This window comes from Antedon bifida, chromosome 4 (assembly GCF_963402885.1).
Source record: "Antedon bifida chromosome 4, ecAntBifi1.1, whole genome shotgun sequence".
Classification (NCBI taxonomy): Eukaryota; Metazoa; Echinodermata; class Crinoidea; order Comatulida; family Antedonidae; genus Antedon; species Antedon bifida.
In genome coordinates, this window is record NC_136229.1 from 14,167,476 (window position 1) to 14,183,786 (window position 16,311).

The following is a 16,311-nucleotide window of genomic DNA, read 5'->3' on the forward strand; positions in this document are numbered from 1 at the left end:
GAAAATAATAATAGATTGGTAAGAAAAACTCACATTAATTGTACAGTTAGTATTGTTTACAGTATTTAGTCAAGAAGGCAAGATGGTTAATGATGATTATAAACAGGCATGATTTAAAAAGCAGATCCCATAAATAGGGCAAGGAAACACATACCATACCTACAGATAATGGTCAAATTTTCAAAGCTATATAATTTTGTTACAATAATAGTCAATTCTTTATGTTTATAATCATTTTTTTTAAACTTTTATTTCAGACAAATTGTCCATAGACACATATAATTACAAAAGAGAAGATATACACAGTATTATGTGTAACACCCATCAGCAAATCATAGAGAGAAGACTAATTGATTAATCTGTTGAATTATAGTGCCTCTCTCCAATTAAAATACATTCTGGAATACATACAATGTAACATTTTGTTTGCTTTTCAAGTTTTCATAATTTTGGAAAGAAAACTGTAAATTTTCAACCTCAAAAATTCATAAGAAGATGGAATATTGTTTTCCACAAATAATTTTCTCTCACTTAGATATCTGAGTTGACAACAACAACATGCGGAATAAACACAAATACATGCTTTGGTATGTTCAAGTACACACACAGTGCAGTAGGCATCTGTCAGATGTATTATATGTTACTATTTAAAGTAACTTTAGCAGGGTACAGATTTAAATACAGTACATTCAAATCACTGGTTAAATATAACTTATAACTAAAATAATTCAAATTTACAATTAAATTGTTGAATTTAGGTAAAAATAATCATTAATCTGGGCCCACAATTACATAGGAGAAGGAATTATTATTACTTATACAGTATTGTTTGATGAAATGTGTGATACAGTAGGTGAAGTTGTATTTTAGTTGTTGTTCAACTCGATGATAAAATATAACAAACTAAGAATGTAAAATTAAACTGTACAATTTGTATTGCAAGTGAAAAGATGCAGTAGTCTAGAGTCGCATATAAAAAAACACTTGATCCTCAAATAAATGAATACACAGAATACATTAGAAACTACTGGAATCAACACAGTGTTGCTTGCTTATGAATTGATTAAACTGACTGATTAAATGAGGACAATGCACCCTTATTTATATTATCTTACGGGTATATGGGGGTGCCAATTATAACCTCATCGCATAACTTTGAGATGAGCATAGTTAGTAAGTTTTTAGATGAAACTTAAATGACATCACCATCTTAAGAAGAAATTATAGATGACATCATACCAACTTTAAGTCAGAGTCCCTTATTTGATATAGCACACAACAAGTGTCCATGACAGGTGAAAATAATTGTACAAACAATAAAGTTAAAAGTAAAGTATAAAATTAAAATGCATTAAAAATCATGTGGTGGGCTAAACTGTCAGACTTCTTATATTTATTAGTAGGTATCAGACACAAATCTACAATGTGGACCTTTATCAAAAGTCATTAATTGTTTTAGTAAAAGATACCTGTCCCAGGGTGGAAGTTAATTGCTTCATGGAGACCATGGTTGCAGTGATTGAAATCACAGGCTTAATCCTTCACAGAAAAATTAATTTTGATATCCATTATCTCTTAAAACTACCACCAATTCCCCATCTCAGCTCCTCCTCCCAACCAAGATCCACCCATACATCCCCTGAGATGGTTTAAATGTAGTAAACTTTAAATCAGATTATTTGATACAACATTACCTCTAAATGCCAGTATTTCCTTATACATGAACATTCAAACTAACAAAATATGAGAGTTAAAAAAATATCTGCGAGTTCAAAAAAATATGCGAGTTAAACAAAAATCTGCGAGTTTAAAAAAAAATCTGCGAGGTAAAAAAAGTCTGCGAGTTAAAAAAATCTGCGAGTTAGAAAAAAATCTGCGAGTTGGAAAAAAATCTGCGAGTTAAAAAAAAAATCTGCGAGTTAAAAAAAAATCTGCGAGTTAAAAAAAATCTGCGAGTTAAAAAAAAATCTGCGAGTTAGAAAAAAATCTGCGAGTTAGAAAAAAATCTGCGAGTTAGAAAAAAATCTGCGAGTTAAAAAAAAATCTGCGAGTTAGAAAAAAATCTGCGAGTTAAAAAAAAAATCTGCAAGTTAAAAAAAATCTGCGAGTTAAAAAAAAATCTGCGAGCTAGAAAAAAATCTGCGAGTTACAAAAAATAAATCTGGCAGTTACAAAACAAATACTATTTATCAATTATAATTGGATAACCCTTCTCATTTACCATTTTGGTGAGCCACTTGAGTGATTCATTTCGCTTTTTAATCTTTTGGATTTTGAACTCTTACTTTTGTTTTGTTTTTTTCTGAAGTAATAAATGAAAAAATATATATATATATACTCTGTATATATTGTTTTTAATTCTGTACATTCTATTTTTATGAAAGGTTTTAGAATTTAATATTGTCTAGAAAACAATTCTTTTTTAAGGGATTTACAGTACAATTATGTCAGGGATACAAATTTAAACTTTCATGATCTTAAAATATTACTTAAGAGGGTAAATCTATCACTAACCGGAATGCGGAGGGTGGAAGATGGTCCTTGTATCAGGGAATACATTTTTTTTTCTTTCAGCATGCTTTAATATCTAGTATTTTATGAAATTATCTTTAAATTAGTGCATTAACTGTGTACAGCACTGTACTATCAGCATTATCTTGTAGTAGGGCCGAGGTGGTAAAAATTACTGTAACTACTGTAATGCCTACAATCCCATACAGGGATAAGGAATAAGAAAGTTTGTTTAGTTCATGCTAGCTTTTCTTTTCTTGTGTTCTACAATGCAGTGCAGTGACAATGTTCAAATATTTGAATGTGGTCAACTATTTAGTCATGATCGTTATGTTAAAAGTTAGGTTTTACCTAACCCTTTGAAGACATTGAGTGACTGTGACTTTCTTTTTGGTAGTGATACATACTACAGTATACTACAGTACTATGTGTTTACCAATTTGGTATGGATGACGTGGGTTGAAATTAACATGAAGGGGTCACTTTTAGGTAGTCTGACATGACATTTCAGACCTAATATTTTGTCAGTTTTTTTTTCTTATTTACTCACATACCGTACCACTATGTTTTGACAACATTTAGTTCCTGGATAAAGGGGGCTGACATGACCTTTCCAACCTGATATTTTGTCAGTTTTTGTTTTTTTTTGTTATGTCCTCGCACACTTCTACTAGCTGTGGTATTCACAATAAGTTACTTAACAAGTTTGGAGTCAAAAGGAAGTCGAAATAAAAACAGGTGCAGAACGGAACTGGGTCGTATGGGGTAAAATCATATGTTACGGGCTCTTGGCCTATACTCATCTGGTGGAGTTTTTACCTGAGAAACAGTGGCTCTTCACCGAATGAGTCTAATCAAGTGTACCTCTAGTGCTTAGCCTAGAACTGTAGACTAAAATAAAACAAGTTGAGCATTCAGAAACAAACAATGCTAAAGTGAATAATAAAACAATATTGTAAGTTAAGACAATAATTTAATGTCATATATGCCACAAAAGGTTAATTTTGGTGATCATCCTATGTACAGAGTCTACATTACCTGGGTGGGTTGCATCATGTCAGACTGGTCGCACATATGTGAGCAAAAATGCAGATCAAATTTAATTATTAATTATGTCATCATATCACATGCTCGAGGAATTTCCAAAAACAATTTGGTTCTAACATCCATAATACAACCCACTTTATTTTGTTAAGGTAGGACTGGCCTCATTTTCCGACCCGCAACTCGCATTTTCCGACCCGCAACTCGCATTTTTCGACCCGCAACTCGCATTTTCCGACCCGCAACTCGCATTTTTCGACTCGTAACTCGCATTTTTCGACTCGCAACTCGCATTTTTCGACTCACAACTCGCATTTTTCGACTCGCAACTCGCATTTTTCGACTCGTAACTCGCATTTTCTGACTCGTAACTCGCATTTTCTGACTCGCAACTCGCATTTTTCGACTCGCAACTCGCATTTTCCGACTCGCAACTCGCATTTTCCGACTCGCAACTCGCATTTTCCGACTCGCAACTCGCATTTTCCGACTCGCAACTCGCATTTTCTGACTCGCAACTCGCAACTTGCATTGAAGTAACACTCTACTACTACACTAGCTAGCTAGGGCCAGGCTAGGACGTCGTGTGGATAGGCTAGGCTAGCTATCTTTTGGCCTCTTATTTTCTCTAAACTGTGTTTCTAACAAACCATAATCATACACCATGCACAGAAAATACACTAAAATAACACTGATCAAGGATCTATAACAATTACGATCCTAGCAGCGGTAGTCATGTGATATAATGTCAACCAATTACGTTATTTAAATATGTAATATATATTGTATTGAAATTTGATACCCGGCTACTGTATGTAAGACTTCTACACCCTTTCTTATTTATGGAACAATCCTCTTATGAGACTGGTGGGTAGAGATGGGTACTGAATTGGCTCAAACTTGGAAATACCTCATCTCAATTGAATCTTAGGTAGGCAATACATTGTCTTTGTGTACTCTATTGAAGTTGAAAGGATAATTAAAGAGAAACGAACCATTAGCAGATCGTAGTGTGTTCCTTTGAATCATCTGTATTGATTATCGTCATCAGAATTACATCGACGCCGAACCCACAAGACAGATAACATGTTACAATATATATTATATATACAAATATTGCCTGCTTTGAGGTGAAATATAAGATTTGACATCCCCAAGGGAATGATATTTTGCTCAATGGAATATATTTTTCCCAAAGCGCAAGCTGAGGGAAATATATTCCCGAGAACAAAATACGATTCTCAAATACAAAAACCAGTATAATATATGGCTAGCTAGGCCTCCTTATGTAAATAAGCCTGCCTAGTTGCGTTCAAATTTACAGTAACAGTAATAATATTACTTTACACAGTAATGCAGTAATATTATTAGGTAATTACAAATATTTCATCTACTTCGTGTATTGTGTAGACCTCTTCTAGCCAAAGTAAAATGTGAATCATATTGCATGTATGTATGTTATGACTGTGTAGCATCTGTAAATATCATTGTATCATGTACATTCTGATAATTGTAATATTTCCTCTCTACACACTTCTTTTTATTTTTAGGTTTACGGTAGTGTGTTTTATTTTGCAGGTGCTATGGGTTTGTAACATTTGTCGTAAGAAGCAGACGTTGCTAACTAAAACTGGTCAATGGTTTCAAACTCCGCCAACCAAAACGCCAGCATTAGAAAAATCTATTGGTGTGACTTCAAAACCTCTTCAAGAGGGTCTTCCTTCTCAAGAGAAAAAACAAAGACTTCAAGATAATGGGGCCACCTCTTCTGATAAAGAAAACATTCCGTTTAACCAGGAAAACCACCCAGTTGTAACACGAACAGGATCTGTGCTAACTCATATTCACCGTCAATATTCTATGTCAAATGATGATGATATACAACATAGTTCTCGGCATGAAAATCGAAGCTTACAAGGTAAACCTGGTGATCGTCGCTATGATTCAGCAGGAGATGTTTCACATTTAGATTGTGAAGATTATCCAGATAAAGAACTTTATTTGGATCATGAGCTTTATCTTGCGAATAAGGAACAATTTCAAGATAAAGAAAAGCATGGAAACAAGCATAGTGGTGACAATTTTGAATGTCACACTGACAGAATGACATATCCGGAACCTCGTAGGCATTCAGATCAAGATGAATATTTTCGAGAAAACTTTCGCGAAAGATTTCAAGAGGATCAGTTTCCTGAACAGTTGCACTATCAAAACCAACGACCACGAGGGCATAGAGAGCATAGGCATCGGGAATATTCTGATGGTTCTGGAAATATAATGCAAATTAATGACAGAGGCGAAGAAAGGGGACGTCCTGGGTCTCATCGTGGAGAACGTCATTGCCCTGCTCTTCACTCAGAAAAAGGACACCCACCTCATGAACGAACACCCAGTGGCATTTTAAGATCACCTGCTCCTGATCGCAAAAAGTATGGAGAGCGTCACCAACCTATGGTTCCCTTAGAAGGTGATGGTGGAAGTTATAGAGTAAATCCAAATAGATTACTATCATCTCCCGATCCTGTTATAGATATTACAAATACGGAAACACAAGAACGCAGTAACGATAATATACCCAAGCAGCATTTAGATCCAAGTTCAGCATTTAAACGTTCCAGCAATAAACAAAAAGAATCTATGATACGCAATGACTCACTAAGTTCTGACCAAAGTGAACATGTTAGACCACCACCCCCGAAGCCACATAAGAAAACTAAAGGTACTCGTAAACGACAGAATTCATCCCCAAGTAGTTCAGAGGAGGAAATACGTTCAACTCCAGAATGTACCAGCTGTGATGACGTTGAAAGTGAGAGTGTTAGTGAAAAAGGTATGATTAATCATTATTAACATTTATATCAAATAAAAGAAATATGTACAGATTTAGAAAATATTTTTCTGGTGTATATAAAAAACAAACATTACAAGTCTGGAATTATTGTAGAAAAAACAATGGCAAAAATATGAAATATAGATTTTATACAAATGGCATGAAATATAGGTAGTTAAATAGGTAAGAACCCAGGTTGTAGATATTATGCTATATTTTAAAAACAGTAGTAGTATAAATCAGATCATGTCTACTGTTCATACAAAGGGTTATTTATCTTTTCTTAATTAATTACTTTTTGCTTAATTGTACTCGAGCAGCAATACCACCATTGTGATAATACAATTCACAGTCTAAATGCTAACATTATTAAAATGACAATGTTCCAAGATCAAGAAACCTTTAAAACCCAATAATTGAGTTAACATATAGCTGTGTCATAAAGATTATTAGGTGATCATTTAGAATAAAATGACCACCTATTGTTATTGTATAAATCTTTATTTTTCTTTTGTATTTCTTACTGTAGAGATTTTGTGTAACGATTATCTGAAAAACTTAAATCTCAATGGTTTTTAAATTTTCATAATATCTTTGTCATAATGAAACTTAGCCATAATCAGCTTTTCAGCGTGATCACTAATCACGATAAAAAATTGTTTTTGCGAGCGATACTTAAAAGGCGTAAAAAAATATACATATTTTTGTACAAATCGCATTCTATTCACTATCCTTATTACATTCACCAAGTTTGAGTCCATTCCGACTTAAAGTAACGCTATACGAGCATGTTAAAAATGACAAAATGCGCACATTAATTGCTGAAAATGGTAAAAAATAAAAATAACTCTTCAGAATGTTGTGACATCATCAAATGGCCACTTGAATTTTAAAATTAGGGTTTTTTACCTTTTTTTGTATGTTTATCACATTCAACAGAGTGCATCTCCGTTATTTGAGCTTTGAGATTTTCACTCAAATTTCAGTATGCACTTGCTCAATTAATTATCTTTCTCATGAGTTGCCAGAATTTTCATTTTGATGACGTCATCACGGTAAAAAACTTTATTTAATGTATGATTTTGCATTCTACGACAAGTAGTTTATGAGATTGCAATTTTTACCCAAAAATGAATGATATGATATGTTTATGACAAAAACTTCCATTATAATTTGAATAACGTAGGTCGTAAAATTTCACCATCAGCGTATATTTGAATATCGCACAGCTCTTCAGAATTAAAGCTGACCTTGATGATTATAATTTATTATGAAAGCTGATGAAATGTAGATATCAATTCATATAAAAAGTGTATTTCATAATATGGAGTTGTAGTTGTTAGATGTGTCCACATTGGACCTGTAGGTACAACTTTTCATTCACGATGTCCTAGTCTTTTCATGACTACGGCAGGTATCCATCTGGGGTCTCTGTCTCTCCTTGGTCCACAGTACAATGCATAACAAGGGTCTTCCACTTTATATTCTAGGGCCACTGACTTCACATTTTGTTTATCTTGTGCAATATGAGCAGGAGAAGGTAACAAAGTGTCCATTCTGGTACGTATTTGTCTTGCATTCAGTAGTTCGCTTGGTGAAAATCCTGTTGATAAAGGGGTACATCGATATTGTATGAGAAATTCCTTCAGTGCAACGTCTGGAGGATGATTAGATTTTCTCAAAGCTTGTTTGAAGGTTTGTACCAGTCTCTCCGCGGCTCTGTTAGTTGCTCCTGTCAGGTACCTCTTCCTATGCACCAGCGTTGAAATTCATCCGACATGAACGTAGTTGTGTTGTCAGATACCAGTGTATGTGGGTATCCGAAATGCATGTGCACAATCTTCTTCCAATAACTTTTTGTAGCACTAGTTGAGGTCGATCTAGTTGCATGAATACATGGATACTTCGAATAATCATCCACTGTCACTAACCAGTTGGATCCCATGAATTTGATCGCATGTATCAATATGTATTCGACTCCATGGTTTCTCTGGCAGTATCCAAGGGTGTATTGGTGCTTTGTTAGGTTGGTTCTGGTGTTCTGCACATGAGGTACACTTGTGACAAGTATCCTCTATGTCGGCATCAATCTTTGGCCAGTAAACAGCAGTACATGCTAACTGTTTCATTCTCTGCATACCAAAGTGTCCAATATGTAAAAGTTCCAAGACATGTGAACGTAGCTTGAAAGGTATCACTACTCGGTTGGCGTACAGAAGGCATCTATTTGTAACGGTCAGTGAATCTTTCAGTTTCTTGAAGTCCTGAACTTTGTACCCTTCACTCGAATTTGCAATGGTTAACTCAAGTGGAGGGCATCCTTCTCTGGAGTACCTCATCACTGTTGTCAGTACCAGTTCCTTATTGGTCTCCTCCTGCAACAGTTTAGCATTGGTATTCAATTGGAGGTTGTCTTGATTATACAGACTATATCAGCTTCTGCATCATTCTCTTGATGACTGTCAAACTCTTTATCTGGAGTCATTGGTGGCTTAATGCATGTGCATTCCCATGATCCATCGTATAGTCGTACTGGTTCAGTAGTAAAGCCCACCTGGCTAGATGATTTTCTGCCAATGCTGGTGTTTGTGTAGTAGGTCTAAAAAGTGATATCAGGTTTGTGATCCGTAACTAGAATGAACTGGTGGAACTTGTTCAAGGCAAATATAATAGAAAGTGCTTTCTTTTGAATCTGTGCATACCTGCGTTGGCTGTCATTTAGTATTTTCTTTCAGTACCATCTGTACGATGAAACAACACTACTCCCATGCCAGCTTCAGAAGCATCACAAGCAATTCTAATGGAAAGTGATAATTTCCATGGTGTGTCCTTTCTTGTTGGTCTGTTCAAGGGATTTGCAACTGTAGATAAATTTTCCATTAGAACTGTACTTTCCCCATGAATGCTCTCAATTTTGCGATGTCTGTCGGTGGCGACATTTGAAGTACTGCTTCCACTTTGCAACCTTTAGCAACACCTTGGTTTGATAATGTATGTCCTAAGTATTCAATTTTTTCCTGTGCGAATTCACATTTTTCCCTTCTGCATCTTAGACCATTCTCCAGCAAGCGTTGCAGAAGTTGTCTTAGATTATGTAAATGTTCCTCAGTGTTATGTCCGCCGACTAGGATATCATCAAGATAAACAGCAACACCTGGAAGGTCACCTATCAGTTGTTCCATGATGCTCTAAAAATATCGTGGTGCACTCTTGATACCAAAGAGTAGTCGAGTCTGAAGAAGAACTCCTTGGTGCGTATTCAGTGCTAGTCACCTTTGACTTTCTGGTGCTAATAGAATCTGGTTGTATGCATAAGCAAGGTCAATCTTTGTATAACCATGACCGCCAGATAATTTCCGCATGAGGTCTTCTGGTAAAGGTATGGGATGTTGGTGGTCTTCCAATTGTGCATTTACGGTGGCAGCATAATCTCCACAAACTCGTAATGTAGTACCTTTACGTATTGGTACCACTGGTGTGCCATATTCATTGAATTTAACTGGTTTCCACACTCCTTTCTTAATTCCATCTTTGTAGGCTTGAATAAGGTCCTCTTGGATTGCAAATGGAACTGGACGAGCCTTACAGAACACTGGCTTCGAATTCTCTTTGAATTTTACATACCACATCTTTCAAGCAACCCAATTCTGCTTCTAAAAAGATCAGGAAACTCCTCACATAAGTGTTTTGAAGTGCAACATTAATAGTAAGATATCACCATGCACTGCTTGTACTGAACGATTATTAGTGTTTGCGTCCATCTCAAATAACGCACCAACAGATATTGCTAGTTTGTAGATAGTCTCTCTACAAAGAAGATTTAGTCTAGGGATATCAGCAACCACGAATCTAATCGTTTATGATTTGTTAGTTGAATTTACTAACGTAGAAAACATACCGATGACTGGAAGGCTGTGACCTGAAGCTGATAGGTATTTAGCATCCAGTTTAGACAATTCTGGTTTTCCTAGTTCTGACCAAACTTCTTTAGACATGAAATTGTCACCTGCAACTGTGTCAATTTCAAATTTGTACAATTTACTGTCAATGTACACATTGCTATAAATTTGCTAAATGGTAACCTGCTTTATAGGATGACTAATTATTATTTTGGTCATTTGCTTCTTCTTTAGTTGACATACAGCTTCCAAATGACCAGTTTTGTGACAGAAGTTACAAGCTGTATTTTGATGTTTACATACATTAGCCATGTGCTGTTTGGAACCGCATCTGTAGGATGATTTTTCTTCACCTCAGGTTTGGTTTTGGTAGTAGGTTGAACTTTATTCACTGTTGTATTTGGTAAAGATCCGTAAATGGTTTCCTTTGCATATTTTGCTGCATCTTCGACTTCTGCTGCTACTTGGATGGCTTTTGTAAATGATAATTCATCATCCTTTATTTTGAACAAGGCTTTCAAGACTGCCTCATTGTTCACACTACACATGAAATTTGTGCGCAGTGCTTCATCTAGTGGATCTGTGATATTCATAAAATCACATGTTGCGGCCTTTTGCCGTATCCTAGCTGCCAATTCATTCACATGTTCACCGGGTTTACGCTTCATATTCGACTAGAACTTGAACCCCTCTCGAACGATGAACTTCTTTGGATCGAAATGAATCTTCATTTCTCAATTTTGTCCAATGTAAGAGCACTTGTTTCTATTGCCGGATTTTCTTATACAGCAAGGTTAGAGATAATTTTCTATATCTCCTTACTCTGGTTGGTAAGAAATACTTGAGCTTCTTTGTTGTTAGGAACAGAATGTGCCTGTATGAATAGACAGTAGTCTCAATCCATAACAGTAACTGACCTGACTGACAGTTTCAGTGCTCATTTCACGAGCACTTTCTTCAGAGTGACAACTATATTGTTAAGCAAATCGCTCACCGTTAGGTGGCGTTCACCTAACAATAGAGTCATATATGTGACTCAGGAAATGGGCGCCCTCGTCTTGGTTCATGGTTTTCTCCCCTCTTCGTCTGATCCATATTGCCTCCTGGTGCATCTGGTGTTTACATCCTCTGCCCTGTCTATGATCTTGGATTGGTCCCACTCTATAACATGGTTGTCTTGGATCACATGATCTGCAATGGCTGATTTGCTCATTTCTAACTGTGAATCTTTGCGAGTAAGTTCTCTTTGATGTTGAACTTTTTTTGTTTCTTTTTGATGTTCTTTCAATCTTGTACCCAGCAAGTTCCCCGACGTTGTATAGTTACTGCATTAGTTGTCTTTCTATTTTTGCCAGACTCTGTTGATACAAATTGGGGCAAACCCGGTATTTTAGCTGAAAAGTTAGGAGTCTTCCATTTGTTTTGGCTTGACGATCGATCGAAAAGTGGGTGAATTACAGAAGAAAAACAAAAATATCAATCCGCGCGCAATGCATTTTGGGATTTATAGCGGGCCGCTATAATTATTAGAATCAAGTTATTTTTCACATTTTTAACCGTTTAAAGACGAAAAAAGTTATCGCAATAGGACCATATAGTATTATTTTTACATTAAACATAGTTTGTGATCTTAAATTAATAATCGAATGTGGCTTTCTAATAATAATTGTCCCCCTAGACGTAGACGAGGGTGCTTATGCATACCTGTTCATGTTGGTAGAGCAATTGCTTGTCATAGAAGTGATCGAAATCTAAAAATAACTTTTAGGCCAAGGGTACTTACTCTAATACCACGCCTACTAAAAACTAGTTGTATTCCACCCACAATTTTTGGATAATGCACGATCATTGTGTATGAATGAATGAATTTGAGGTCAATAAAAAAAGATTGATTTAGCAGGCACAAAGTGCGAGGCAAGAGAGGTATGTGAAAAAAAGTACTATTCAGGGTTCGTATGTGTTCTTAAATTCCTGAAAGTCCTTGAAATTGACATTTGTCCGTGAATGAAAATTGTTATAATACAGAAACGTAATATGAATTCTTTGTAATAATGTTTTAAAAACACTGAACAATAATAAAAGTGTTACTTAATTTAGTTAAATGACACCCCTAGATGGGCTGGTACTGTATCTCACTAGAAAACAGAAAAACGCTGGAAAACACAAGCGACTATCAATCCCCGATGATAAATGCTAATAATTATAATCACTGCAAATATTAATATTATTTTTCCCTCATGGATTTTGACGTAACAGTTTTAATCATTGTTCTTTAATGATTTATAATATTATATCAATTATTTTTGTGTAAATATAGTCTGGCCTACTGTAAAAAACAAAAATATATTTAACTAGAGGGTACTCCGAGAGTACAAACCTCCGCCTACTGTAAAATTCCCCTACATAAAATACCCCCTGAATATTTTTTTTTTACATTTTTTTTTATTAGTTCTAAGTGTAAATATGTTAACTGCACACTACAAAGTTGTGGATGACAGTGTGGTGTAATGGTTATGTATCCGGCCTCTCACAGTTGAGATCGCTGGTTCAAGTCCCACTGAGGTTTTTTTTTTTTTTATTATTTTTTTATTTCTTTTTTTTTAGTTTTTTGTGGACCTTGATCTTTGACCCTGACCCTTCAAAATTTAACCAGAATTATATGATGTGTCATTGGTCATTGTGGCTAAGTTTGGTGAGAATCGGATAAAAACTGTGGTCTCTAGGCAGTAAAATAGTTTTTTGTTAGTTGTGACCTTGACCTATGACCTTTTCCCCTCAAATTCGAACTCGTCCGAGCTTTTGGGGCATAGATCATTGTGGCCAAATTTGGTGAGAATCGAATGAAAACTGTGGCCTCCAGGCTGTTCACAGACACACACACACACACACAAACACACACACATACAGGGGTGAAAACATAACCTCCTTGGTGGAGGTAACTAAACTAAACTGCAGTATTATGTACATATTCCAGGGTAGGAGCATTACTTCCTAGTGACCAGGCCCACATACTTACGGTACGTACGGTATAGTTTATATAAAATAACGATGCAACATTAAAAGTTCATATTTTTCAAAGAAATGCAATTTTCGGCCATATTAGACCTATAATTCAATATGCTTGCCCTGTGTGGCATTTTGCATTAAATTCTGATGCACAAACCAAAGAATTAGAATGTATACAGAAACGCGCTTGTAAGGTTATACTGGGTCAAGATTTTGACTCATATGAACATGCACTTTAAAACACTTACCACAACTTAATGTGAAATGAGATATGTCAGTAAGGTTGTGCATGCCATGTGGGTTGTACGGCCTAGCTTTCGAAATAGTCCTGGCTAGTTTCTGTTCTCCAGATTTTGATAAGATATTTTTTTCTTCAATCATCTAACTAACTTGATGTATGATGTCTGAAACGATATAGTGGGTTAAACCTAAGCAATTTACCTATCAAAACAAAAACAACTTGTTGAAGCTGGCGGTCAGCGAAATCAAAACAACAATGGTGACTTCTTCCAGTGGGTGGCCGATGACGCAGTAAATAACCAAGCGCTGATTTGTTGAATTTCGTCTCTGCATATAATGGTGTCTAATATATCATAACTTTGTAAGATCATGATTATTAACATGCTCTCCGAGAGCACTTTAACCAGAATTAATATGATAAACCTGGATCATGTTGACGACTTTCTGCAGTTCATATAGAACATCATGATAGTAACTCAAGTTATTAAGATCCTTTGAGGTTTTGTATTATAATGCTTTTAGGTATATAATAATATTGTTAAATTTTATACATCAATGTTTTTCTCCTTGACATCATATTAATATATTTGCAATCAACTCGCAATTCAAATTTTTTTTTGCCAAAGAGTATGAAAATAAAAGCCATAATAAAAATAACTACGTCCCCATGAAAAATAAAACGTTATCTAGACGGGATAGCCGAATCCCGTCGGGATTTGGTGATCCCCATGGGATTTATTATCGGGATCGAGATCGTAATTTTTGGATAATCGATTGAACGGGACTGTTTGGATGATCCCACAGATAGCGGGATTAATTGTTTGGAACTTTTCTGCCACAATCCTAATATTTAGCGTATTGGTGGATTTTCAACATCTTAATCTCGAATTCGTCAGTAATAATGTAATGGGATAATTTCGGTATAATTCGTAACAGATGGTAAATTATTATTTCATTAATATTGATAAATGTGTTGAATTGTTTAGTTGTCTTTGTACTCATGATCTAACTAGCCGCTGCATTTAAAAATGGGTTACTTATGTGCCACACCCTTTGATCATTAGTAAATCACACCTCATCTTCAGTAATACGCCATACTAACAGCGAGTTAATTTCTTATCTTTATATTATTACCACACTTCACCATTCTTTTCAATTAACATGTTTCTGATCAAGTTGAGTTGTTTTAATTTTGTTGAGGGTATTATGCTATGGTTTCCTAGCTGATGAGTGCAATATGCACTCCTGCATAGACAATGCATGTTTCGTTTTATGCAGGAGATCTGATCAATAGTCACCTCCTATAACATTAAGGATCGAAACATCCATTGTTGCATCATCGATAATAACCTAATTATTTTTAATATAATTCACATTTATGAGGTCTTTTCTGAATTGTTTCCAGAAAAGATTAATTAAAATGAAGATGATGGCTGTCCTGAGATAAACCCAGTTACTTGTTTTTTTACTAATTTAATTTGTTATAAAAAGAAATATTGTGGTAATCTATATTAAATAATGTTTTTTAAAAACCTGCAATTGTTAGAGAGCTACCGGTGAGGGTCAACGAGAATAAAATTCATTCTGCCCGTTCAGTTTATTGACACAGTCACATGGTCTTTTTGGCATCTCTTTGTGTACCCCAGGGCAGCGGTACCTTTACCAAGTTCAGTTTTATATTTAGAAACCGACTGGACTCATTTATAGGCTTGGGAAATTTTTAGCAGCGACAATGATTGTCTTGACGACAGCTTTAAGCATTATTTGTTTTATGGAAAGGAATTTGTATTAGTTTTGAAGTAGGCCTAGGCCTAAACTGTCATGTCCCAAGTAATTTGGATGTTTTTATTACATGCAAATCTCCCAGTGTACCCGCAATGCCATCTTGTCATGGCGCTTTCTATACTCTCTCTGGGCGAGCATCTTGCATCCACTGATTATATGTCTGACAGTTTCAGTAGAGTCTCCACACAATGTACATAACAGTGTTTCTGTAGTATTATCTATACTGTATTTTATCTCTTTCGTTCTTAAAGCTTGGTCTTGAGCAGCTAGTATCAGACCTTCTATCTCCTTCAAAAAACCATTCCTAAGCCATCTCAAAGAATCTTCTCCTGATACACCTGCTGTTTGTCGCACAAACTCTCCATGTAAGGCTTTCATTTTCATCCAGCCCTTGGTTTTCTCCTCTTGCCACCTCTTCTGATAATCTATAACATTCTCTTTTTCATCTTACACCTTCTCCTTTAAGCAAATTGCAGCATCCACTCTGTAGTATTTTTTAGGTAGCCATGCAGTGACTTCATCCTTACACAGTCCTCAATGCTGATCAGCCCTCTTCCTCCATCATTCCTCGGTAAATATAATCTCATGCCATTACTTCTGGTATGCATACTTCCGTTCATTGTCATGTCGATTTTGCCCAGCTCTTCCACAGACAATCAATTATCCACACTAACAGCCTATGCGTTGATGCCACTTATCATATTTCCCCCTTTTAGTTTAGATTTAACATAGTTTGTTAACTCTCTTTATATACTCAGCTGTGATCTTGTCTTTCATCTTAGCATTGAGTATCTTATCCAGCTGCAATATACTAAGGTATTTGTAGCCATCTTCTCTAACCTCTCTTATATGTTGATCCAATCCACAGCCAACCTGTCTACCTCTTTTCAAATGACATTCTAATATCTTGCCCTTTACTCCGAAATGTATATGAAATTTTATTTATTTTTTTCTCATTATTACTTTATCATTTTGACATGTCCATATTATAATAGT

General features: G+C 35.4%; 1 protein-coding gene across 7 annotated transcripts in view; it reads left to right on the plus strand.

The window, feature by feature from the left end:
* The window catches only part of LOC144840145 (regulating synaptic membrane exocytosis protein 2-like), a 161,929-nt gene that overhangs the window by 50,668 nt on the left and 94,950 nt on the right, over nucleotides 1-16,311 (plus strand). For all 7 annotated transcript variants that reach the window (XM_078695830.1, XM_078695835.1, XM_078695837.1 and 4 more), the window contains one exon: nucleotides 5,134-6,385. In XM_078695830.1, coding sequence (XP_078551956.1) covers nucleotides 5,134-6,385 — 1,252 coding nt within the window. The remainder of the gene's footprint in view (nucleotides 1-5,133; nucleotides 6,386-16,311) is intronic.